The following is a 27907-nucleotide window of genomic DNA, read 5'->3' as shown; positions in this document are numbered from 1 at the left end:
ATAATGGGCAAATGTTGCACAATCCAGGTGTGGAAAGCTCATAGAGACTTACTTAGAAAGACTCACAGCTTTGATCGCCGCCAAAGGTCTTCTACAAAGTATTGACTGTGACACAGGGGTGTGAATACTTACGTAAATGATTAACTTTGCCATTATGGGGTATTGAGTGTAAACGGCTGAGAAAATCAATCAATTTAATCCATTTTGAATTCAGGCTGTAACACAACAAAATGTTGAATAAGTCAAGGGGTATGAGTACTTTCTGAAGGCACTGTACTTCCCCTTAAAGCACATGCAAGTTTCCAAAGAAGTTTCACTGGGCATAATTTCCAGCAACGGATTCTTTCCAAACCCACAACCTTGTACTACTGTCTTTCACCACCCTCAAGGTGAATGATACAGTAAAACTCATGACGAAACACAATTGAAGGAAAGTAATAACAGTCAAAACTAAATGGGGCCTGGGGGGGTCCAATCTTCTCTCTCATTACATAGTAATGGCGGGGGAAGGGCAGGTGATTGAGATGCAGATACATTGGATATTGGGGCTTGGGAAGCCTCTTCCTCTAATGCTTTTGGACACTAATCAGCGGAGGCCGCTCAGGCTGATAAACACATTTAGTGGGAACACTTGGGGTAGGAAACACATCACCCTCCAAAATGTCTGCACTGCCCTTGCTACAGATTAGAATAGAATGGGAGCATTTAGCTGGGAGCATTTAGCTGGGAGCATTATGCACATTGAACACCCAGTCTACCTTAATGAGATGTTATATTACTGTATGACTTTGGTTTGAAAGTGGGGAAAAAATAGATTTGTTTAGAATTTCTATTAATCTAAAAAAAGTCTTATAATGGATGGACAATACAGATGAGATGAAAAATATCAATTAAATGTTTAATGTATTCATTAAATGGGATTATTTATGCAGTCTAACCTCGAGGCATCAGTCTCTGTCTGGACATGCTCTGTCTGGATATTAGCATCGTCAATTACGCTGCAAAGTGCATTCAGAACTTCAGCCAGACTATTATCTTGGATATATTTCAAAGAAAGCAACAGTATGAACTGCCTATTCTAAACATAACTATGCAAATAACCTGATATGAAATTCCATCAGGGTTTATTGAAATACAGTATGTTGATTTACAGTATGTTGATATTCATGTGACTCATAACCCATATCAACATGCATATGCATCATCCTATGGGGACGGATGACCTCATTGAAACTGTATCACTTAATCCCAAGCTGTAGTGTTTTGAAAAGGCAAAGTCAGAATGGAATGTCATGTATGATGTGGTTGATTCCATAGCAAAAAAATCAAACATACCTCCACCATCTTCTGCAAAGATCATTTGAGAGAGCGGGGATGAGTTATATGTTATATGAATTCCCTATGAAGAAACTCAGTCATACTTATACCCATACACACACTTATGGACGAAGGGCATGGCTTCAAATGTTACAATCATAGTTTTATTTTCTTCAGTGATATATTACTAATCCCAGGCCATATTGTGTTTGTACAAGTCTTGATTAAAAATACGAATGTAAAACAATTCCCTTGAAAGCCTTTGAATTCATTCATTTAAGATGTGGTGTGTTTTTTTAGCATGTTCTTGTTTTCTGAAACAATATTACGGTGGCATGAGTAGAACATGTGTTAAAGCCGGTCCACAGGCAAAAGAGGAAATCTCAGAACACTTCTGCAAAGTGTGGATGTCATCGTTGTCATCTGAAGCAGGTCCCAGATTTTCTTCTTGTCCCGGCCAGTTTGTATTGTTGGGAGTATATAGATATTGGGTGACAGATGTTATGTATGTTGAATACGGTTACAGTAAACACAGAAAATAAAGGAGAAGAGATGTGGGAACAAGGTGCTACCATTACGTATGGTCAGTATCTGTCTGTGGATGGAGTAGAAACATCACACCTTTGACAATAACTCTGTATACAGACTTCATATTGTTAGTCATACATTTTCCATCAGCTCTCGTCTCTCTCTCCCTGTCATCACCAGTCACACAGCATACATTATTTAAGTCAGATTTAGCCCCGCCTGACAGGGAGAATTATAGGGTAGAAGGAAGAAACGACTAGAGTTCCCACAACCAAAAAGCACGGGCTCTGCAGGAATCTAATAAAGGTCACAAATTGGAAGAGAGCCTCGATCTAGCACGGTCTGTCTCAGGGAGGCTGGCTACAAAATCACTCTTGGGTAATCCTGAGTCCAGCAGGGCTGGTGCCAAGCCTGCCCCCGTGCCCACTCCCATGCCCATCCCCAGCGATGTAACAGTCCCCGGGAGGGAGGCTAGAGGGAACGCCCCCGCAGACATCTGGTGGGGAAGCACCATCCTATGAGTCATAGCGCTCCTGACCCCTGCATTGCCCGAGGGGGCCTGAGGGGGCCCGATGGAGGTGGAGGAGACACGGGCGGACTGTGATGGGCAGGGAGCCACGGGCTGAGCCCCTCCTCCCTGGGGCAGGGAGGGCTGAGAGGCAGACAGTGCCCTGGCATTCTGACCCAGACTGCCCATGTGCAGAGACCGGGTGCTGTTATGGGTTTTGGGCCTGTGTGTGGGGCTGGGCACAACTTGCTGAACCAGGGAGATCTGGGAGCCAAAAGAGGGCCCGTACTGGAATGTCCGTCCCCCAGCCGCTAAGGGGCTCTGGATGGGGGGGCTGGAGAGGGCCGCGACGAATGCACCACTGGCGTATAGCTGGGGATGCATGGTCTGCTGGGTCTGGGGGGGAGGGGAGGCTGGCACTGGGCTGGATACACTCTGCATCACCTTGAACCTCCGCACCATCCGGGGGGACTGCAGGCCCCCACCCCCTGCCAGAGGGCCTACCATGGGGGGACAGAAGCTCATGGCCACAGCCTGCTGGAGGGTGGCGATGGCTGAGCTCTGGGGAGGGCCAGAGGGGGTGAAGATGCCGCCATGTGTGGGTGGGTTGCACATGGACATAGCACGTGGCCTATGCAGGTCCACCTGCTGCACCATCTCACGGTCATATTTCACAATCTCCTGGATCATCTCGTTCTCCCGGTTATTGAAGACGCCCGAATTGAGGTCATGCTGAACCTTGTGCATTAGGATCGAGTTCTTCTTCCCTGCGGAGGTGAGACAGAAGACGGGAGATGAGACTGAGCAGACACTGTTCCTCTGTAGAATCAGTATAATCAATACATTATACAAAGTAATAGCCAAAAGGTTCAATGACTACTCCTGATAGTGCCCTACAGTTCTCCCCCCTAATTGGTTGGTATTAGAGCAGTCACTGGCATAGCAGAAAAGAGTCTGGGGCAGCTGGAAGCAAGACAGACATGTATTTATACACTGTTTCAGCCTGCCTATCTGGAGGTTAGTCTTTAATTGAATTCACAGACGGTAATTTTGCACTGACAAGGGAAGAGACGCTTGAGCATCAGTATGTGTGTCAGTGAGTTCACTGTAGACACTGTGTGTGTTTGTGTTGTGTGTATGCCCCCAAGCTGAATTGTAAACACAAATTATGTCACACACACAGATCTCTTGTGGTGAGGATGGGTGGCCAGTATTTTTGCAGAGTCACCCAGAGAAGACGTGAGGAGGAGGAACACGTGCCTATGGCATGAGTGTGTGTTTATGTGTGTGTGTGTGTGTGTGTGTGTGTGTGTGTGTGTGTGTGTGTGTGTGTGTGTGTGTGTGTGTGTGTGTGTGTGTGTGTGTGTGTGTGTGTGGTGTGTGGGTTGGTAGTGGTGTAGGGGGAGAAACCAATTTGCAGCTGAAATTGCTTCCTTCACGGAGCTTACACAGGCAGCCAGTGAGATCCCAGATCCATCTCTCCCCAGCTTTCAAACCATTTCTAATTGAACACACATAAAAACTCCTCTGATTATTACTTCCGCTCCCCTCTCATGTTTCTGAGTTGCATCTTTACGCTTTGTTTTTCCCATCAGCAGGGGATTTTCAACTTGTCTGTCTCTATTGGGCTCTTAAAAACAAATAGCGCGACACCCACATAAAAGAAGAAGAATTGGGCTCCAACTGGTACATGAGGTAGTCTGAGGGACTGGGAGGAGATGGAACACAGTGCAGTCTGACAGGCACATTAACTCTCTCTTATTCAAGCTGCATAACTAGCTAGTATGATACAACTTAGTCTAGTTCACAGCAGTGGGTGGATGCTCTGTACAGTAGCCTACGTGTCAAGTCAAAAAGGCTAATTGCATGATGAGTCTTTAGGGTCAGGATAGAGTTCAGTGAATCCGGTCTACTTCCAGCAAGCCAAAATTGGTTCAGTGAAAGTTACCAGAGCGTTTGTTAGGTCTGGCAAATGTTCTCATAACACAAAAAGTGTCCAGTCGTCCTGATAATTATAGAATATTTGAATAAAACATTTGTCTGGTGCTGCAAAAACCTTCCTAGAACCCATTTAATCTTTAAAGGTTTTCCAGAATTTTTCATTGGATTGTGGGGACATCACAAACGATATACAGTACTGTGCAAAAGTTTTAGGCAGGTGTGAAAAAATGCTGTCAAGTAAGAATGCTTTCAAAGATAGACATAGTTTATATTTATCAATTTAAAAAATGCAAAGTGAGTGAAATTAAGAAAAATGTACATCAAATCAATATTTCATGTGACCACCCTTTGCCTTCAAAACAGCATCAATTATTCTAGGTACATTTGCACACAGTTTTTGAAGGAATTCGGCAAGTAGGTTAGCCCAAACGTCTTGGAGAACCAACAAGTTCTTCTGTGTATTTAGGCAGCCTCGAGTGCTTCTCTCTCTTCATGTAATCCCAGACAGACTCAATGAAGTTGAGATCGGGGCTCTGTGGGGGCCATACCATCCCTTCTAGGACTCCTTGTTCTTCTTTACACTGAGGATAGTTCTTAATGACTTTCGCTGTATGTTTGGGGTCGATGTCATGCTGCAGAACAAATTTGGGGCCAATCAGATGGTTCCCTGATGGTATTGCATGATGGATAAGTGTCTCCCTGTATTTCTCAGCATTGAGGAGACCATTAATTCTAACCAAATCTCCAACTCCATTTGCAGAAATGCAGTCCCAAACTTGCAAGGAACCTCCACCATGCTTCACTGTTGTCTGCAGACACTCATTCGTGTACCGCTCTCCAGCCCTTTGGCAAACAAACTGCCTTCTGCTACAGCCAAATACTTCAGCTTTTGACTCATCAGTCCAGAGCACCTGCTGCCCTTTTTCTCCACCACAGTTCCTGTGTTTTCATGCATAGTTGAGTTGCTTGGCCTTGTTTCCACATCGGAGGTATGGCTTTTTGGTAGAAAGTCTTCCATGAAGGCCACTTCTGACCAGACTTCCCCGTACAGTTGATGGGTGTACCAGTGTCCCACTGTTTTCTGCCAATTCTGAGCTGATGGCACTGCTGGACATCTTCTGATAGCAATGGGAAGTAAGCATGATGTGTCTTTCATCTGCTGCAGTAAGTTTCCTTGGCCGACCACTGCGTCTACGGTCCTCAACATTGCCCGCTTCTTTGTGCTTCTTCAAAAGAGCTTGGATAGCAAATATGGAAACCCCTGTCTGCCTTGAAATTTCTTGCTGATGCAGTATAACTACCTTGGGTCTTGTTGCTGTGCTCAGTCTTGCCATGGTGTATGACTTTTGACAGTAAACTGTCTTCAGAAACCTCACCTTGTTAGCTGAGTTTGGCTGATCCTCACCCAGTTTTATTCCAGCTACGCAGCTATTTCTGTTTCAGTTAATGATTGTGTTTCAACCTACATATTGGATTGATGATTATTAGTACCTGTTTGGTATAATTGTTTAATCACACCTGACTATTTGCCTACAAAATCCTTGACTTTGTGTAAGGGTAACTGCCCTGGTCAACCTACAACCAAACAGCACAGGAATTAAATCATCCACATGTATTGATCACATCTTTACTAATGCTGCAGATATTTGCTTTAAAGCAGTATCCAAATCCATAGGATGTAGTGATCACAATATAATAGCCATATCTAGGGAAGCCAAAGTTCCAAAGGCTGGGCCTAAAATAGTGTATAAGAGGTCATACAATAAGTTTTGTAGTGATTCATATGTTGATGATGTAAAGACTATTTGCTGGTATGTGGTGTGTGATGAGGAGCAACCAGACGCTGCACTTGACACATTTATGAAACTACTTATTCCAGTTACTAATAAGCACGCACCCATTAAGAAAATTACTGTAATAACTGTTAAATCCCCGTGGATTGATGAGGAATTAAAAAATTGTATGGTTGAGAGGGATGAGGCAAAAGGTATGGCAATTAAGTCTGGCAGCCAAACTGATTGGCAAGCATACTGCAAATTAAGAAATCATGTGACTAAACTAAATAAAAAATAAACTACACTATGAAACAAAGATAAATTATATAAAGAATAATAGTAAAAAGCTTTGGGGCACCTTAAATAAAATGTTGGGGGAAAAAGCCAACTCGGGTCCTTCATTCATTGAATCAGATGGCTCATTCATCACAAAGCCCACTGATTTTGCAAACTACTTTAATGACTTCTCCATTGGCAAGATAAGCAAACTTAGGGATGACATACCAGCAACAAACGATGACACTACACATCGAAGTATATCGGACCAAATTATGAAAGACAAGAATTGTACTTTTGAATTCCGTGAATTCAATGTGGAAGAGGTGAAAAAAATATTGTCTATCGACAATGACAAGCCACTGGGGTCTGACAATCAGGGTGGAAAATTACTGAGGATAATAGCAGACAATATTGCCACTCCTATTTGCCACATCTTCAATTTAAGCCTTCAAGAGAGTGTGTGCCCTCAGGCCTGGAGGGAAGCTAAAGTTATTCTGATACCCAAGAATAGTAAAGCCCCCTTTACTGGCTCAAATAGCCGACCAATCAGCCAGTTATCAAATTGTGTTTGACAAGATACAATGCTATTTCACAGTAAACCAATTTACAACAGAATTTCTGCATGCTTATAGGGAAGGACACTCAACAAGCACAGCACTTACACAAATGACTGATGATTGTCTGAGAGAAATTGATGATAAAATGATTGTGGGGGCTGTCTTGTTAGACTTCAGTGCAGCTTTTGACATTATCGATCATAGTCTGATGCTGGAAAAACGTATATGTTATGGCTTTACACCCCCTGCTATAATGTGGATAAAGAGTTACTTGTCTAACAGAGCATGGTGTTCTTTAATGGAAGCCTCTCAAATATAATCCAGTTAGAATCTGGAATTCCCCAGGGTAGCTGTTTAGGCCCCTTGCTTTTTTTCAGTTTTCACTAACGACATGCCACTGCCTTTGAGTAAAGCCAGAGTGTCTGTGTATGGGGATGACTCAACACCATACACGTCAGCTACTACAGTGACTGAAATGACTGCAACACTCAACAAAGAGCTGCAGTTAGTTTCAGACTGGGTGGCAAGGAATAAGTTAGCCCTAAATATTTATAAAAGTAAAAGCATTGTATTTAGAACAAAACACTCGCTAAACCCTAAACCTCAACTAAATCTTGTAATAAATAATGTGGAAATTGAGCAAGTTGAGATGACTAAACTGTTTGGAGTAACCCTAGATTGTAAATTGTTATGGTCAAAACATATTGATGCAGTAGTCGCTAAGATGGGGAGAAGTCTGTCTATAATAAAGCAATGCTCTGCCTTCTTAACAACACTATCAACAAGACAAGTCCAACAGGTCCTAGTTTTGTCACACCTTAACTACTGTTCAGTTGTGTGGTCAGGTGTCACAAAAAAGGACTTAGTGTCACGGCTGGCTGAAGTACTGGACCAAGATGCAGCATGGTAAGCGTACATTTGAACTTTATTAAAAAATTACGCCGACAGAACTTCCCACCACCAACGGACCAAGCAGCATGGTAAGGTGGACTCCTGGACATGGGAGGACGTTCTGGACGGCAAGGGAGTCTACACGTGGGAGGAGATCCTGGTGGGAAGGGATTGCCTTCCATGGGAAAAGGTGGAGGCAGCTAGGAGAGCAGAGGCAGCCGGAGAGAGGAACCAGTGGTATGTGGGAACACGGCTGGCAAGGAAGCCCGAGAGGCAGCCCCAAAAACTTTTTGGGGGGAGAGCACACAGGGAGTGTGGCAGAGTCAGGAAGCAGACCTGAGCCAACTCCCCATGCTTACCGTGGCAAGTATGGGACTGGTCAGGCACCGTGCTATGGGGTGATGCGCACGGTACCGAGGCGGAGTATTCACAGGCCTGTATGCTCGGTGCCAGCTTCCCGCATTTGCCGGGGGGAAGCTGGCATCCAGCCAGAACGGGTGGGGCCAGCTCTGCGCTCGAGACCGCCAGTGCGCCTCCACGGCCCTGTGTATCCAGTGCCTCCACTACGCACCAGGCCTCTGGTGGCAGCCCCACGCACCAGGCTGTCTCTCCATCTCCTCCCTCCAGAGTGCCCCGCCTGTCCGGAGCTGCCAGAGTCTCCCTCCTGTCCGGAGCTGCCAGAGCCGCCCTCCTGTCCGGAGCTGCCAGAGCCGCCCTCCTGTCCGGAGCTGCCAGAGCCGCCCTCCTGTCCGGAGCTGCCAGAGCCGCCCTCCTGTCCGGAGCTGCCAGAGCCGCCCTCCTGTCCGGAGCTGCCAGTGCCGCCCTCCTGTCCGGAGCTGCCAGAGCCGCCCTCCTGTCCGGAGCTGCCAGAGCAGCCCTCCTGTCCGGAGCTGCCAGAGCCGCAGCCCCTCAGTCCAGAGTCACCCCTCAGTCCAGAGGCGCCCCTCAGTCCAGTGGCGCCCTCTACGAGGGTCTTCAGTCCGGGGCCCGCTCCAGAGGCGCCTACGTGGGCCAAGACTGAGGTGGAGCGGGGTCCACGTCCCGCACCTGAGCCGCCGCCGTAAGAAGGCCCACCCGGACCCACCCCTTTAGAGTCAGGTTTTGAGGCCGGAGTCCGCACATTTGGGGTGGGGGGGTACTGTCACGTCCTGGCCATAGAGAGGCTATTTATTCTCTATTTTGGTTAGGCCAGAGTGTAACTAGGGTGGGCATTCTATGTCCTTTTTTCTATGTTTTGTATTTCTATGTCTTGGCCTGGTATGGTTCTCAATCAGGGACAGCTGTCTATCGTTGTCTCTGATTGAGAACCATACTTAGGTACCCTTTTCCCCAACCTGTTTTGTGGGAAGTTAACTTTGACTTTGTTCAGGGCACATAGCCCAAAGCTTCACGGTTTGGTTTTGTTCTTTGTTTTGTCGGCGTCATTTTTAATAAAGAGAAAATGTACGCTTATCATGCTGCACCTTGGTCCAGTCCTTCAGCCAGCCGTGACACTTAGGAAAATTGCAATTGGCTCAGAACAGGGCAGCACGACTGGCCCTTGGATGTACACAGGGAGCTAATATTAATAATACGCATGTCAATCTTTCCTGGCTGAAAGTGGAGGAGAGATTGACTTCATCACTACTTTTATTTATGAGAGCTATCTGTCTGTTTAAACTCCTGGCACACAGCTCAGACACCCATGCATACCCCACAAGACATGCCACAAGAGGTCTCTTCCCAGTCCCCAAGTCCAGAACAGACTATGGGAGGCACACAGTACTACATGGAGCCATGACTACATGGAACTCTATTCCACATCAAGTAACTGATGCAAGCAATAAAATAAGATTTCAAAAAACAGATTAAAAAACACCTTATGGGACAGCGGGGACTGTGAAGCAACACAAACATTGGCACAGACGCGCACACACACACACACACAGACACACACACACGCACACACACACACGATAACATGTGCACTATACATACACATGGATTTAGTACTGCAGATATGTGGTAGTGGTGGAGTAGGGGCTTGAAGGCACACAGTGTGTTGTGAAATCTGTGAATGTATTGTAAGGTTTTTAAAATTGTATAAACGGGTAGCTACTGCTTTGGCAGCAGCTAATAGGGATTCATAATAAATACATAATAAATAAATAATAAATAATAAATACAAATACAAATGTACCTAGAAGAATTGATGCTATTTTGAAGGAAAAGGGTAGTCACAGCACATATGGATTTGATTTAGATTTTTCTTCTGTTCACTCACTTTGCATTTAGTTAATTGATAAATATAATCTATTAACATGCCTATTTTGGAAAGCATTCTTATTTTACAACATTTTTTCACACCTGCCTAAAACTTTTGCACAGTACTGTACACAAAACACAACAACTGTCCAGTTGTGCGGATGATTCTGCAATCTTTCTTTTAGGGTCCAAAAAGCATTCAACTGATGTTGCAAGAATGTTCCTAGTACATATTTAATCTGTTATTTAATGTGGAACTGATAGCATTTCCATACAGACAATTATAATGTCAGTCAAAAATATAAAATTCCCAGTTTATGCTACAAAACCAACTTTAGGTTTTAAAAATAAATTATGTTTGACTCAACATTTGATGATGTACACTAAGGCTTTGTTGACAGAATAGATGGATGCAGGTCAATGCATGATTAATATAATTCACCAGTACATTTGTTGGTAGTCCAATAAATATTGCTCTCAGGTTGTAAATCACAGCTGGTTTGGTAACTTGTCAGCTGCCTCCATTCGGCATGCACTGTTTCAGTGTCAATGACTCAATATTTTGGACAACACAACATAAAGAGAGACCTAAGAGGACAACATTCATAGTTGTTTGATTACTGTACAGTTCACAAATGTAAGAGGACTCCTGTGGTATTAACATATTTGTAGAAATCCATTCAGGTGGCTTTTGGCGAATGTGTTCTAGTGATCTAAAGTCACTCTGTTGCAACTGCCTGTAAACACACAGTCCAGGTCAAAGTGAATGATGACAGGCCCTAGTGCCTGTAAACACACAGTCCAGTTCAAAGTGAATGATGACAAGCCCTACTGCCTGTAAACACACAGTCCAGTTCAAAGTGAGTGATGACAGGTCCTACTGCCTGTAAACACACAGTCCAGTTCAAAGTGAATGATGACAGGCCTATGTGGCAAATGGCTTGTTTGCATGAAGGCCTACTGTAGCTCTGGTTGGCTATGGTGCACCGGTCTGCGTAGTCTCTGGTCCTGGACAAGACAGATATTTTTATTCGGTTTTATATACTGCAGTGTCCTATTAATTGTCCAAAAGCACGGTTGCTTTCCCACTCTATATTACTATATAATTTTTACAAAGGTCTCTGTAATTCCCAAACATTCCAAAAAATATATTAAAATGTGAAAATGAACATATCTAAGTACTCGCTTCTCAGAAAATGTTTTTAAAATGTGTAATACTCTTCTTTAGGGTGTATATGAACAGATTTGTATAAGGTTTTATGTTGGGGTTTTTTAGGGGCTGGGTCAGCTTTAATGTTGCCGATAGATTGTTGCTTCCATCAATGTAATTGTCTGCATCATTTCCAATCACCCATATATTTATATATCCATATACATGCATACATACGCTTACCTATATACATATATATATACATATACAGTTGAAGTCAGAAGTTTACATACACCTTAGCCAAATACATTTAAACAGTTTTTTCACAATTCCTGACATTTAATCCTAGTAAAAATCCCCTGTCTTAGGTCAGTTACGATCACCACTTTATTTTAAAATAGTAGAAAGAATAGTAGAGAGAATGATTTATATCAGATTTGATTTCATTCATCATTTTCCCAGTGTGCCAGAAGTTAACATACACTCAATTAGTATTTGGTAGCATTGCTTTTAAATTGTTTAACTTTGGTCAAATGTTTCGGGTAGCCTCCCACAAGCTTCCCATAATACGTTGGGTGAATTTTGACCCATTCCTCCTGACAGAGCTGGTGTGACTGAAACAGGTTTGTAGGCCTCCTTGCTCGCACACGCTTTTTCAGTTCTGCTCACATATTTTCTGTGGAAATGAGGTCAGGGCTTTGTGATGGCCACTCAAATACCTTGACTTTGTTGTCCTTAAGCCATTTTGCCACAACTTTTGTTGTTGTTTCTCTTTGCTTATTTGAGCTGTTCCTGCCATAATATGGTATTTTACCAAGTAGGGCTATCTTCTGTATACCACCCCTACCATGTCACAACACTACTGATTGGCTCAAAGGCATAAAGAAGGAAAGAAATTCCACAAATAAATGTTCAACTAATGCATTCCAGGTGACTACCTCATGAAGCTGGTTGAGAGAATGTCAAGAGTATGCAAAGCTGTCATCAAGGCAAAGGGTTGCTACTTTGAAGAATTTAAAATATATTTTGATTTGTTTAACAGTTTTTTGGCTACTACATGACTCCATATGTGTTATTTCATAGTTTTGATGTCTTCACTATTATTCTACAATGTAGAAAATAGTGACAATAAAGAAAACCTCTGGAATGAGTAGGTGTGTCCAAACTTTTGACTGGTACTGTAGGTTGCACAGAACATTCAAATTTGCTAATTCATCCCCCCTCCTCTCCCCTGTAACTATTCCCCAGGTTGTTGCTGTAAATATGTCTTAACCTACCATTTAGTTACACCTCCCACATATGCAGTGACATCACCTGGTTTAAACGTCTCTAGAGACAATATCTCTCTCATCATTACTCAATGTCTATGTTTACCTCCAATGTACCTACATCCTACCATACCTCTGTCTGTACATTATAACTTGAATCTATTCTCTCACGCCCAGAAACCTGATCCTTTTACTCTCCGCTCTGAACAAACTAGAGGACCAGTCCTGATAGTCTTTAGCCGTACTCATCCTACTGCTCCTCTGTTCCTTTGGTGATGTAGAGGTTAATCCAGGCCATGCAGTGCCTAGCTCCACTCCTACTCCCCAGGTGCTCTCATTTGTTTACTTCTGTAACCGTAAAAGCCTTGGTTTCATGCATGTTAACATTAGAAGCATCCTCCCTAAGTTTGTTTTATTGACTGCTTTAGCATACTCTGCCAACCCGGATGTCCTAGTCATGTCTGAATCCTGGCTTAGGAAGTCACCCCAAAACCCTGAAATTTCTATCCCTAACTATAACATTTTCCGACAAGATAGAACTGCCAAAAGGGGCGGTGTTAGCCTGCAGAGTTCTGTCTTACTATCCAGATCTGTACCCAAATAATTCAAACTTCTACTTTTAAAAATCCATCTTTCCTGAAACAAGTCTCTCACCGTTGCCACTTGCTATAGACCACCCTCTGCACCCAGCTGTGCCCTGGATACCATATGTGAATTGATTTCCCCCCATCTATCTTCAGAGCTCGTGCTGCTAGTTGACGTAAACTGTGACATGCTTAACACCCCGGCCATCCTACAATCTAAGCTTGATGCCCTAAATCTCACACAGATTATCAATGAACCCACCAGGTACAACCCCAAATCCGAGCACCCTCAAATATATCATCCTAACCAACTTGCCCTTCAAATACACCTCTGCTGTTTTCAACCAAGATCTCAGCGATCACTGCCTCATTGCCTGCATCCGTAATGGGTTTGCGGTCAAACGACCATCCCTCATCACTGTCAAAAGCTCCATAAAACACTTCAGCGAGCAGGCCATTCTAATCAACCTGGCCGGGGTATCCTGGAAGGATACTGACCTCATCCCGTCAGTAGAGGATGCCTGGTTATTCTTTAAAAGTGCCTTCCTCACCATCTTAAATAAGCATGTGTCATTCAAAAAATTTAGAACCAGGAACAGATATAGCCCTTGGTTCTCTCCAGACCTGACTGCCCTTGACCAGCACAAAAACATCCTGTGGCGTTCTGCATTAGCATCGAACAGCCCCCGTGATATGCAACTTTTCAGGGAAGTTAGGAACAAATATACACAGGCAGTTAGGAAAGCTAAGGCTAGCTTTTTCAAGCAGAAATTTGCATCCTGTAGCACAAACTCCCAAAAGTTCTGGGACACTGTAAAGTCCATGGAGAATAAGAGCACCTCTTCCCAGCTGCCCCTCTTCCCAGATGCCCACTGGACAGCTGGGAAGTGATGTCATCACCGATAAATCCACTATAATTGAGTATTTTAATAAGCATTTTTCTACAGCTGGCCAAGCTTTCCACCTGGCTAACCCTACCCCGATCAACAGCCCTCCACCCCTCACAGCAAACTCACCCAAACTCCTCCACTTCTCCTACACCCAAATCCAGATAGCTGATGTTCTGAAAGTGCTACAAAATCTGTCCCCCTACAAATCCGCAGAGCTAGACAATCTGGACCTCTCTCTTTCTAAAATGATCTGCCGAAATTGTTGCAACCCCTATTACTAGCCTGTTTAACCTCTCTTTCGTATCGATTGAGATTCCCATAGATTGGAAAGCTGCCGCGGTCATCCCCCTCTTCATAGGGGGAGACACTCTAGAACCAAACTGCTACAGACCTATATCTATTCTACCCTGCCTTTCTAAGGTCTTTGAAAGACAAGTTAACAAACAGATCACTGATCATTTCTAATCCCACCGTACCTTCTCCGCTATGCAATCTGGTTTCAGAGCTGGTCATGGGTGCACCTCAGCCACGCTCAAGGTCCATCGATAAGAGACAGTACTGTGCAGCCGTATTCATCGGCCTGGCTAAGGCTTCCGACTCTGTCAATCACAACATTCTTATTGGCAGACTCAACAGCCATGGTTCCTCAAATGATTGCATCGTCTGGTTCACCAACTACTTCTCTGATAGAGTTCAGTGTGTCAAATCGGATGGCCTGTTGTCCAGACCTCTGGCGGACTCTATGGGGGTACCACAGGGTTAAATTCTCAGGCCGACTCTCTTCTCTGTATACATCAATGATGTCGCTCTTGCTGCTGGTGGTTCTTTGATCCACCTCTACGCAGACAACAACATTCTGTATACCTCTGGCCCTTCTTTGGATACTGTGTTAACCAACCTCCAGACGAGCTTCAATGCCATACAACTCTCCTTCCGTGGCCTCCATCTGCTCTTAAATGCTAGTAAAACTAAATGCATGCTCTTCAACCGATCACTGCCCGCACCTGCACGCCCATCCAGCATCACTACTCTGGACGGTTCTGACTTAGAATATGTGGACAACTACAAATACCTAGGTGTCTGGTTAGACTGTAAACTCTCCTTCCAGACTCACATTAAACATCTCCAATCCAAAATTAAATCTAGAATCAGCTTCCTATTTCGCAACAAAGCATCCTTCACTCATGCTGCCAAACATACCCTCGTAAAACTGAACATCCTACCAATCTTTGACTTCGGCGATGTCATTTACAAAATAGCCTCCAACACTCTACTCAACAAATTGGATGCAGTCTATCACAGTGCCATCCGTTTTGTCACCAAAGCCATAAATACTACCCACCACTGTGACCTGTACGCTCTCGTTGGCCATCGCTTCATACTCGTCGCCAAAACCACTGGCTCCAGGTCATCTACAAGTCTCTGCTAGGTAAAGCCCCACCTTGTCTCACCTCACTGGTCACCATAGCAGCACCCACCCGTAGCACGCGCTCCAGCAGGTATATCTCACTGGTCACCCCCATAGCCAATTATTCCTTTGGCCGCCTCTCCTTCCAGTTCTTTGCTGCCAATGACTGGAACAAACTGCAAAAATCACTAAAGCTGGAGACTCTTACCTCCCTCACTAGCTTTAAGCACCAGCTGTCAGAGCAGATCACTGTACCTGTACATAGCTCATCTCTAAATAGCCCATCCAAACTACCTCATCCCCATACTGTATTTATTTATTTATTTATCTTGCTCCTTTGCACCCCAGTATCTCTACTTGTACATTCATCTTCTGCAACATTCTACCATTCCAGTGTTAAATTGCTATATTGTAATTACTTCGACACCATGGACTATTTATTGCCTTACCTCTTATTCTACTTCCTTTGCACATGTTGTATATAGATTTTTCTACTGTATTATTGATTATATGTTTGTTTATTCCATGTGTAACTCTGTGTTGTTGTAGGTGTTGAACTGCTTTGCTTTATCTTGGGCAGGTCGCAGTTGCAAACTAGTTGCAAACTAGCCTACCTGGTTAAATAAAGGTGAAATATAAAATTAAATAAAAAGGAGAATATGTTCTCAGTCAACTTACCTGGTAAAATAAGGATAAAATAAAAAAATCTAACAATTCCCACAATGTTCCACAATTTCCAAAATAGTCCATTTGATGTGGTTAAAATAACATATTTGTTTTAGGTTTAACATAATATTCCATTGATGTTCACGCAATATACATTTTACCTGGTCTTGGAGGTCCTCAGAAAATGTCGGTTTTACCACAACATTCTCAGCACACAAGTTTGTAGCTCCTTAATTTTTAAAACTTAAGCAGATTGGAAAACATCTCCATTATGTTTCTCTCCAGATTTAATGGCAATTTACATTGTATAATTATTCGCACAACTGGACAGTTTCTTCTGTTTTAGAACATATCTTTTGTGACGCCCCCACATGTGTTCTGGAAATGTTCTGGCAACATCAGGTGAATATTTTATACAAACATTGTATAATCATCAGCACGACTGGACAATTTTATGTTAACATTTGCTGCAATTAACAATTAACCATGTTAACATTTGCCGCAACCTAACGAATGTTCTGGGAACTTTCACAGAACCATTTTCTTCTGGTAAATTGGGTTATTACATTACCTGGAAACCTAATGAGAACTTTTGGGGAATGTTCTGTTGTAGGTTTTAAAGATGTTGTGCACAACATTTTTGTGAATGTTATGCGAACACTCAAAGGATTAAAAAAAATGTTATCAATTGAATGTTTTTGGGATGTTATCATACTAATGTTAGATAAAACCCTAACTAGAAAGTAATGGGTATCTTAGCTAATGTTCTGGGAATGTTCCCAGTTTGCTGGGCTGTCTCTCCCATAGACATCTAAAGGAGCCAGAGCGTTGTAATACACTATGTAAACTGTGAGACAGCAGATATTAAATATATAAACATGATTTCTTTAGGGCTTCAGTTGAAGGTCTCGGAAAAAGACTCCGTGTTCCAAAAAAACTCCTAGGTTGAAAGATAATTGTCATCCTCCTTTGAATTTCTGTTTAGATTTGGAATTAATTAGCGTTCTATACTTGTTAGTCAGGCCACATGAAATACTGAGCCTTTGATGCAAGAGACTTCTGCTGTCAGGAAACAGCAGGCAAATTAAACAGAATATTCCTAGTCCTATGTTCCACTATGCTCTGTTCAGGGTAGCTGTTAGCCTGTTGTCAATGACCAAAGACACCTTAATCTCCTCCAAATGAGTGAAACGAACAGCTCGTACGTGATGTGGAATCTAGCTGCCATGGCAACCACTGGCAGGTGGGGGATGCAGGGCCCCTTTTGTAAACATGTGAAGTCACGTGAACGAGGGATAACGTCATCATCACATTAACCTGGGCGAGACAGGGGGCTTGCCTGCTCCGTTTAGCAAAAATATATGATTTGTTTACACTCATGGCACGGAATTCACTAACCAGGTGCTTTCTGATGACAGTTGAGTGACTGACAGCGTAGCAACACTGGTGGTAAGAGCAGCAACTGAGGGAAAACGGCTCCCTCCTTCCCACACACGAGAGCATAGACAGCTGTTTAGACAGTGTGCTGATAAATCACTTTTACAAATGAGCATCACACATCCTGTGAGCACATTTAGTGTAAACAAGGGGAGTATGGCACACTCAAGTCATAGACAATATTCACATCTTGCAAAAGTCATATCCTTTTGATAGCTATGAATATGACATGTTAATATGACATATAAAAAAAGGGAAATCAAAGATAAATTATTAGTTGCATAGTTACAATAGGTTTCATCGATAGATATGTTCGTCTTTGTTCTGCTGATTCTATGAATGACACAAAATGCCTCAACTATGCCCATAGCTAATCATGTATCGGCTTTTTTTATTGGTGGTAGGATGGTCTCACCTATCCGGTCCAGTCGGTCGATGGCCACAGTCTCGAAGGCTCGTCTCATCATGGGATACTCCTCCAGCACCTCATTAAAGTTATCCACAGACAGGGAGTAGAGACGGCAGTACGTGTCCGCTCGCACACTGGCCGTCCGTCTACCTCGGGTCAACAGACAGATCTCTGTGGGAGGGAGAGAGAGACAGGAGTGTCAGAGACAGACACAATTACTACACAGCCAGAGGGACCATCATTACTGTATCTCAGCTACAGAAACATGTCAAAGAAACATGAGCCATTTGAATGTCATGCTCATGACAAAAGTCACTTGGACATGACACGCTCATTTAGTCCTGTTGTTCTAACCTCAGAAAAAACATGGTTACACTAGTAGGAATCAAATACAAAGCACACACAATCCTACAGTATCAATTTATCACACGTGGAAATGGGTCATTTTACTGAGATAGGCCGTTAAAACAAAGACCCAACTGTGACAGCTTAGTGAAGGGAGGGAGCTGCAGAGCTGGAGAGGTGGTGGAGCCAAGGTTCATTTCATTCAGGTGTTACCCTTCCTTCTCTGGCCTGTGACTGACTGTTGTCTTGGCAACCATGTGCTCTTTTTACTCCGCTGCCTCCCCGGCTTTCCCGACTCACTCCCCTGTCACGTGTGAAAGGTATCTTCTGGCTCTCTGTGAAGAAAACCCCCCACTGGAATGTAATTTACTGTATGCAGTAATTTACTTGCTTTTACTCATTTTTAGAATATCGCCTTTGTGGCTTTGGCAACAAGTGGAAACCCTGCACTGGCTTCACTCTACAGATCAGCCTCTCCAGCGGTAGGCAAACCCCCTGGGGGCCATGGAAATAGAGGAATTAACAAGCGCAGTCAATATCAGCTTCCACCCGCGGGATAGACGCCCACACACCATTAAATAGCAACAAAGTGATGTTCTATACATGAGTTATACATTTACATAATAACCTCAGTGACCTTCTCCACCCCAGATCCGCTCCCCCACTCTCAAAATGGCTCCTTATTCAGAGGGTATTAAAGTGTGACCTTGAGTGTCAGCGCAGCCATGTGTCTCTTCGCTATTTAGTGGGGGATTTACAGTTCTTCACAAGATTAATCATACTCTGTTTTCTCAGCTGTGCTGAGCGATGCAGAGGCAAACAGCAGAACTCAATGCTGGGATGTGACTTTTCTGACCCTACTACACCCACTTACTCACCCTTTAAAAACAAATATGGGCTATGTCATGTAGAGATGACATATACTTCCCTAATGCCCACATTTAATCCCTCATCATTGAAAATAAGAATTTATTCTTAACTGACTTGCCCAGTTAAATAAAGGTAAAATAACATATTTGATCAACTATTACATTATTTTACTAGGCAAGTCAGTTAAGAACAAATTCTTATTCACAATGACTGCCTAGGAACAGTGGGTTAACTGCCTTGTTCAGGGGTAGAACAACAGATTTTTACCTTGTCAGCTCAGGGATTCGATCAAGCAACCTTTCAGTTACTGGCCCAATGCTCTAACCACTAGGCTACCTGCCACTCCATTACCTTGCTTCTACCTTCTTTCCATATTCACTCTTCCTATTTTCTCCAGCAATCATATACATTGTCAGCAATAGCAGATGAATCAACCACAAACACCACCACAAATCTAACAGATATTCTGATCAAGTATTCTCCTCCTAACCCATGCCATGTAAAAAAAGGTTGGCTTCCTAGTGGCATATAATGGTTCTGTCATCAGTGTTCTGTGGACTAATTAGCTGTTATTAATGGGCATTTGTGCTGCTGTGGATCTCAGACATTCCTTCAACACCCGCCCATGCTCCTGTCACCTCACAGCCCAACCCACAGCACCACTGAAGTGAACTCTGCTCTTCTAAAGGGTCGTCACTAGTTACCACAGCCACAAAGTCATGGACCCTGCCTATTTCTACAATTAATCTTAAAATGTGATTTTAAACCTAACGTCAGCCTAACCTTGACCACACTGCTAAGTGATTAAAGCTCATTTTCGATTCATACATTTTTACAAATGCCTTTGTGGCTGTGGTAATTAGTGGAAACTCATCTGAAGAGGAGCCGGGTGTGAAGAATGTCCCCAGACCCTGAGAAAATGACTGCTTTTTTGTGGATCAACAACAGCGCTGAGTCCCCAAACAGGCAGGGGGAGGACAGGCTGCATGGGGAAGTGGGATAAAACTGGCTGCGGGGCGAGAAGACTAACGAGAAGAAGTCAAACTCAAATGTCAGGGTGTTTTTCTTTTCCTTTTCATTCTCTTGTCTGCTACAGTTTTAATGTAAACCATTGGATTTATATGGAGCAAAGAACAGGAATTAAGTCTATATGAATGTACTGTAATGTATGCAACTTATGTTCTATAGTAGATGTGTGTTATTAGCACCATTATAGAATAGAATAATATAGAATCTATTGATCCCAGGTTTTCCAGCAGCAGATCTTAGGAAAGTTGTAGAAAACTCAATCCTAGAAAAGTAGTAATACTGTATATTGTTGACCATCCACACCTCCAAAATAGGATCCATCTGAGAGCTTCATGCCCATGGTTCCTTTGGTCAGGACACTGGTCACACCATGTTGGGTGAAGTACATCTTCTTGCCGATGGTGCCCTCCCTGATGATGTAATCTCCAGGCTGGAAGACCTCAAAGCGGAGCTTAGTCAACATAGCCGTCACAAAGTTGGGGTCGGTGTTGGCAAACAGGGGCATGGACGCCACCAGCTTACGGCAGTTGAAGTTGACAATTTCCTAAGGGTAAATATCATGACTTTTACTGAATTGCAATTTTGTTAAGTCTAAATCTAACATAGCAAAGGTGGGGAAATGGAAACAAAATGTATGGACTCATTTGTTTGGTTTAATGACTTAGTAGAACAAGAGGCTCAGAACTTCAAATGTTGTTAAGGGACATATTTGCAAAAGACAACGATGAAGCTTTGCAGAGAAATCCATGTATTTTTGGATCATTTGTTCCACTCTTTAAGTGTGAGACATTGTCAGAGTTTTGATGGTGTGTTTTGTTGTTTTACCTCCCGCAGTGGTTCATTAAGCTCCTCCAGGATGCTCTCCTCATCAAACATCTTGCCCTGGTATCTGTGCTCGTAGTAGTCATGGATTTTCTGTCGGAAGTCAGCTGGCAGTTTGTGGAAAGACATGTACTGCTCCACTTGTTTGTACTATAGAATGAGAGACAGAGGGAGAGAGACAGAGGGAGAGAGACAGAGGGAGAGAGACAGAGGGAGAGAGACAGAGGGAGGGAAGAAAAAGGTCAAAGTAAACAGCATTCTGTTTATATGAATGGAGAATGTGGAATATGCTCTACAGCACCTGCTTATTAAAGGAAAAAGTTATTCCCCAAATTAAAGTTTGGGGGACAAAGACGTGTGTATATATAAGCTAGTCCAATTTCCGAAAGTCAATATTCAATGGCATCTGTAGACTGTATTAGACGATGTTTGACAAATGTACATTTTAACCAAACTATTCTTTCAATGTCATACGAACATTAATACTAGTATTCAATGCATTGTGGTCGATATATGCATTCTCATTCAATATAATTCACCATAAAAACAGATTGTATATCTCTAAACCATGAGCTAAACATCTTTCAGTGATACTATATGTTTCCTATGCCTCATGGTGTACATTGAACATATAGGAAAGACTGGGAGGACACGTTCACAGCCATCTCCTGACCTATATATGCTAGAGAGCTGTTGGGAGGACCCAAAAAAGTTTTTGAGGAAACGTGACAGCTCCGGAAACCTACAGAGATGTATTCATGCTCTACTCTGTCAGTGGAGAAGTGTACCTGCTATATTTAATGTATATCCAAACACAGGCCTGCTCTCAGTCAACACAAACCAATATAACCCTGCCACAACTGTTTAGCTGCCTACAGTAGTCCTATTATTGGACATGGAACCACTCTTTGGTATGATGATGACTGTATTCAGTGGAAGACAGGGTTAGTTATTAATGTGAGCAGCATGCATTTCTGTACTTGGACACCATTCTAAGAGGCTTAGATGTACACTATTTTAAATGGAATTGATGAGTATATGCACAGGGGTAGCTTACAGTTCTGAACTGATGTTTGTAAAGCGGTAGCTGGCTAAGTATATTCTATGCTTATTCATAGAGAGAAGATCCCTGCTCAAATGTAATTTTTATGATTTACACAATTTAAGTTTAATTTAGTGTTTCCTTCTCTCTTTTTGAGGGAGCTGCCGATCAAATTGTGTCAATTGTGCTCGCTTAAAACACACTTTACACCTACTTTTATGAAAGATATATTGTAGCTCCAGTATTGTCTTATGATGCCCTTTAATGTTCACTAAGTGTACAAAACATTAAGAACACCTGCTCTTTCCATGACATAGACTGACCAGGTGAATCCAGGTGAAGCTATGATCCCTTATTGATGTCACTTGTTAAATCCACTTCAGTCAGTGTAGATGAAGGGGAGGAGAAAGGTTACAGAATGATTTTTAAGCCTTGAGACAATTAAGACATGGATTGTGTATGTGTGCCATTCAGAGGGTGAATGGGCAAGACAAAAGATTAAAGTGCGGGGGTGTGGTAGTAGGTGCCAGGTGCACTGGTTTGAGTTTGTTAAGAACTGCAGCGCTGCTGGGATCCACCTCCAAAAGGACATCCAGCCAATTTGACACAACTGTGGGAAGCATTGGAGTCAACATAGGCCAGGATCCCTGTGGAATTCTTTCGACACCTTGTAGAGTCCATGCCCCGATGAATTGAGGTTATTCTGAGGGCAAAAGGGAGTGCAACACAATATTAGGAAGGTGCTCCTAATGTTTTGTACAGTCAGTGTATAATGTCTTTGTTGCTGAACAGAAGAATAAACAGGGTATTTGCTAATTCATTGACAATGCTGTCTAGGTTTTATAAGAGCAGATAATTGGGTTTTCTCCCAGTTTCGAGCATCATTGGGTTTCAGTAAACAATGCACACTCCTGTCACACAACAAAGCTAGTGGTGAGAGAAGAAAACGGTAGCCTAACCATGTGACACAGCTTGTGTATTAGAGCAATACAGTGAACAACACCCCTCCAACCATGGACAACCTTTGCCCTTTCCATTTAGTTATAAAATATGTGAATAAAATATTGTACAAAAACAGATGCAGAAACAGCCACAAACAATGGGGAAATATGTTGTGATTGAATCAACAGCCTTGTTTTTCATACCACCCATTTGGCCCTACCCACCATGACATCATGGAGGGGGAAGTGTTAATGAATCTACACATGAATGAACCAACAGGAAGTTGTGGTCCTATTGATTCAAAGTGACTAATTGGCAAGCCACATGGACTGATAATAGTGTAGTGATGCTAGCCCTATCTGAAGTAGGATGATGTTGCATAAGCTCTCTCTCTATCTCTGTCTCTGCCTCTGCCTCTGCCTCTGCCTCTGCCTCTGCCTCTGCCTCTGCCTCTGCCTCTGCCTCTGCCTCTGCCTCTGCCTCTGCCTCTGCCTCTCTGCCTCTCTGCCTCTGCCTCTGCCTCTCTCTGCCTCTCTCTCTGCCTCTCTCTCTGCCTCTCTCTGCCTCTCTCTCTGCCTCTCTCTGCCTCTCTCTCTCTCTGCCTCTCTCTCTCTCTGCCTCTCTCTCTCTCTGCCTCTCTCTCCCTCTGCCTCTCTCTGCCTCTGCCTCTCTCTCTGCCTCTGCCTCTCTCTCTGCCTCTGCCTCTCTGCCTCCGCCTCTCTCTGCCTCCGCCTCTCTCTCTGCCTCCGCCTCTCTCTCTGCCTCCGCCTCTCTCTCTGCCTCCGCCTCTCTCTCCGCCTCCTCTCTGCCTCCGCCTCTCTCTCTGCCTCCGCCTCTCTCTCTGCCTCCGCCTCTCTCTCTGCCTCCGCCTCCGCCTCCGCCTCCGCCTCCGGCCTCCGGCCTCCGCCTCCGCCTCCGCCTCTCTCTCGCCTCCGCCTCTCTCTCCGCCTCCGCCTCTCTCTCCGCCTCCGCCTCTCTCTCCGCCTCCGCCTCTCTCTCCGCCTCCGCCTCTCTCTCCGCCTCCGCCTCTCTCTCCGCCTCCGCCTCTCTCTCCGCCTCCGCCTCTGCCTCCGCCTCCGCCTCTGCCTCCGCCTCTGCCTCTGCCTCTCTGCCCCTCTGCCTCTCTCTCTGCCTCTGCCTCTCTCTCTCTCTGCCTCTGCCTCTCTCTCTGCCTCTCTCTCTGCCTCTGCCTCTCTCTCTGCCTCTGCCTCTCTCTCTGCCTCTGCCTCTCTCTCTGCCTCTGCCTCTCTCTCTGCCTCTGCCTCTGCCTCTGCCTCTCTCTGCCTCTGCCTCTCTCTCTGCCTCTGCCTCTCTCTCTGCCTCTGCCTCTCTCTCTGCCTCTGCCTCTCTCTCCTCTGCCTCTGCCTCTCTCTCTGCCTCTGCCTCTCTCTCTGCCTCTGCCTCTCTCTCTGCCTCTGCCTCTCTCTCTGCCTCTGCCTCTCTCTCTGCCTCTGCCTCTCTCTCTGCCTCTGCCTCTCTCTCTGCCTCTGCCTCTCTCTCTGCCTCTGCCTCTCTCTCTGCCTCTGCCTCTCTCTCTGCCTCTGCCTCTCTCTCTGCCTCTGCCTCTCTCTCTGCCTCTGCCTCTCTCTCTGCCTCTGCCTCTCTCTCTGCCTCTGCCTCTCTCTCTGCCTCTGCCTCTCTCTCTGCCTCTGCCTCTCTCTCTGCCTCTGCCTCTCTCTCTGCCTCTGCCTCTCTCTCTGCCTCTGCCTCTCTCTCTGCCTCTGCCTCTCTCTCTGCCTCTGCCTCTCTCTCTGCCTCTGCCTCTCTCTCTGCCTCTGCCTCTCTCTCTGCCTCTGCCTCTCTCTCTGCCTCTGCCTCTCTCTGCCTCTGCCTCTCTCTCTGCCTCTGCCTCTCTCTCTGCCTCTGCCTCTCTCTCTGCCTCTGCCTCTCCTCTCTGCCTCTGCCTCTCTCTCTGCCTCTGCCTCTCTCTCTGCCTCTGCCTCTCTCTCTGCCTCTGTCTCTCTCTCTGCCTCTGTCTCTCTCTCTGCCTCTGTCTCTCTCTCTGCCTCTGTCTCTCTCTCTGCCTCTGTCTCTCTCTCTGCCTCTGTCTCTCTCTCTGCCTCTGTCTCTCTCTCTGCCTCTGTCTCTCTCTCTGCCTCTGTCTCTCTCTCTGCCTCTGTCTCTCTCTCTGCCTCTGTCTCTCTCTCTGCCTCTGTCTCTCTCTCTGCCTCTGTCTCTCTCTCTGCCTCTGTCTCTCTCTCTGCCTCTGTCTCTCTCTGCCTCTGTCTCTCTCTGCCTCTGTCTCTCTCTGCCTCTGTCTCTCTCTGCCTCTGTCTCTCTCTGCCTCTGTCTCTCTCTGCCTCTGTCTCTCTCTGCCTCTCTCTCTCTGCCTCTCTGCCTCTCTCTCTCTCTGCCTCTCTCTCTCTCTCTCTCTCTCCCTCTCTCCAGCTGTGACTCATTGCTGCAATACAGATTCAGGACTCACTACCGGGCTCACTTGGGAGTTCAGGGGCCAATCCAGCCACTCCCCACCTCAGGGGCTTTGGTCCCTCTCCCTCTCTGCCCCAACATGTTGCCTTCTTTATGTATGGGCCTGGGGAGGTATATTATGTGCTTAGCTTTTTCATTGAACATACTGTCGAAGTTAGTCATACAGTGGATAGTCATAGTACTGATGATTGTTTATACTGTCTGGCTCAATTGTAAATATTCCTTTCCACTTTATATCAACAATATGAAATATGTGCTAAAATGGACTGTTTCTTTCAAGTCAGCTGTCAAGCAGGAAATCAATCAAGGCTACACGAGTAACATGGTCACTCCCATCGTATAATCATGGCATCTAGGGAATAGGGTGTAATTTCAGACGCAATGCTTGTTTCTTTCAGACTGACAGATGTGTATCGAACATGGATGTATCCTTTCAACATATAGCATGCATCACATTAGACATGCATCACATAAGACATGCATCACATCACCAAATGTGTGTGGTTATGCAGTGAGGGGAATTCAGTAAAGTATTATCAGACACGTAATGCATGCATTCATTTAGAGTACTGATGTTTTCCATGCATGTCAATAGCCCATCCCAACAGGCAGGATTTATATGAATGGATGAATGGGAGGATGGAAGCAACAATGACCTCGCCTGTTTTGCCACTGCTGAGGAGGTAAGTGACATATGGGCAGTTTGATGTGCTGAGATGTGACCCTGTCTGCTTCCATCGCCTGGTATCATTACTCTCTTCAGGACAACACAGAGTCCGTCCTCCCCAACCATCTTTCCTTTATACCTCTATCTCCTCTCTCTATTTTTATATCCTCTCCACACTTCTCTCCATTCTACCATTCTCTACCTCTGTTACCTCCGTACTGGTCCCTCCTCTCTTTACCTCTCTTCCATATCTCTGTCATCTCTCTCACTCTCTCTCCTTTCTACCTCAATTTCCTCTCTCTTTGATCTACCTTTCCTCTATCCATCATCCCTTTTTCTATCTAGTCTCTCTCTCATCTCTACCCCTCCCCTTTCTACCTCTCTTCATGTTTTGTTGTTGGGAATAACTCGGGGGGGGGCAGGTTGAGCTAAAACAGAACGGTAGTCGGGCCTGTGTCTAGGCCCTTTTGTGCCGTACAGCGAGATGTCAGTTTCGTTGGGGTATGAATGTGCTCTCCTGTATTTCTGCCTGCATTATTTCTAAGTCCTGATACACGATAGAGTTACATGTTCATGCTGACCCTGAGCTCACAGATTGGCTCTCTGTCTGTTGACTCTCTGCTAGAGTAGTCTTACGGTTGCCAAGCCATGCAGATGTAGCCTATAATGCGCTCTCCTCTGTTAAAGCACCTTCATTGTATTACAAGCACATTGGACAAGTGACAGTGTAACACAATGGGAAGGTTACAGAGGGTAATGTCAGAAACACAGTTGTGACCCTATGTAGGGCTCCAGTCCTTGTGGCAGGGACACACACACACACACTCACATCTGGATACCTATAAGAACAAGTAGCTGTTAATATCATTCTCTCTAATTAACTAGGTATGGAAATCCCCCTCGAAACATTTAATCGTATTATTTTGTTTTCCTCATAATCATAATCTAATTCATTCTTAATTGCAATCGGTCCTGGCATAAACATCCATGGAAGCATGTCATTCACACTCCTTGTACCTTCCTATAAAACATTTAGCAAAATCAATGTTCATAGATTATTTAGTTATCTCTATGATGCTTGTAATTTGTCATGCTTGAAAGTTTAAAATGCTTATTAATATTTATGACTGCTTATAAAGTTATTCAAAAGTGTTAAACAAGGCTGCTTGACTGGAGAGAGCAGTAATTCAGTTCACAATCATCTTCCATAGTAGTCAATATCAAGGTAGGTAGGCCAATGTAAGGGTGTCTCCTTTTCTAATGCTATGAAACCACAGCAACAGGTAAAGAACGACTAAAGCTGTGTCACTTCAACTTTACAAATTTGCAGCATGTCACTAACATTGAAGACACATTGGGTTTATTAGTGATGGCTCTAAATCGACTATGTGACACTGACCCTTGGATGTACACAGAGAGCTAACATTAATAATGTTCATGTCAATCTCTCCTGGCTCAAAGTGAAGGAGGCGCACAGTACTACATAGAGCCACGACTTCATGGAACTCTATTTCACGTCAAGTAACTCATGCAAGCAGTAGAATTCGATTTTTTTTACTGATAAAAATACCCCTTATGGAACAGCGGAGACTGTGAAGCAACACAAACATAGGTACAGACACATGCATACAAACACACGATAACATCCGCACTTGTCACGCCCTGATCTATTACACCTGTCCTTGTGCTTGTCTCCACCCCCTCCAGGTGTCGCCCCTCATCCCAATTATCCCCTGTGTATTTATACCTGTGTTTTATGCCTGTTTGTGGCCAGTTCGTCTTGTTCGTTCAAGCTAACCAGCGGTTTCCTGTCAGCTCCTATCATTTCCCAGCCTCTTTTTCCTCGTCCTCCTGGTTTTTAGCCTTGCTCCGCGTTCTTTGATTACTTGTTAGATATTATTACATGGT

General features: G+C 44.4%; 1 protein-coding gene across 1 annotated transcript in view; it reads right to left on the bottom strand.

Annotated features, from left to right (window-relative positions):
• Positions 1-219: 219 nt before the first annotated feature.
• The window catches only part of LOC112252233 (potassium/sodium hyperpolarization-activated cyclic nucleotide-gated channel 2), a 111323-nt gene continuing 83635 nt past the window's right edge, over positions 220-27907 (bottom strand). The window contains exons 5-8 of the mRNA XM_024423295.2: positions 20922-21068; positions 20400-20640; positions 17859-18023; positions 220-3120 (exon numbers count right to left, since the gene is read on the bottom strand). Coding sequence (XP_024279063.1) covers positions 2153-3120; positions 17859-18023; positions 20400-20640; positions 20922-21068 — 1521 coding nt within the window. The 3' untranslated portion in view covers positions 220-2152. The remainder of the gene's footprint in view (positions 3121-17858; positions 18024-20399; positions 20641-20921; positions 21069-27907) is intronic.

This window comes from Oncorhynchus tshawytscha, linkage group LG06 (genome assembly GCF_018296145.1).
Source record: "Oncorhynchus tshawytscha isolate Ot180627B linkage group LG06, Otsh_v2.0, whole genome shotgun sequence".
NCBI classification, from domain to species: domain Eukaryota; kingdom Metazoa; phylum Chordata; class Actinopteri; order Salmoniformes; family Salmonidae; genus Oncorhynchus; species Oncorhynchus tshawytscha.
This window is presented reverse-complemented; position numbering and strand designations above follow the sequence as displayed.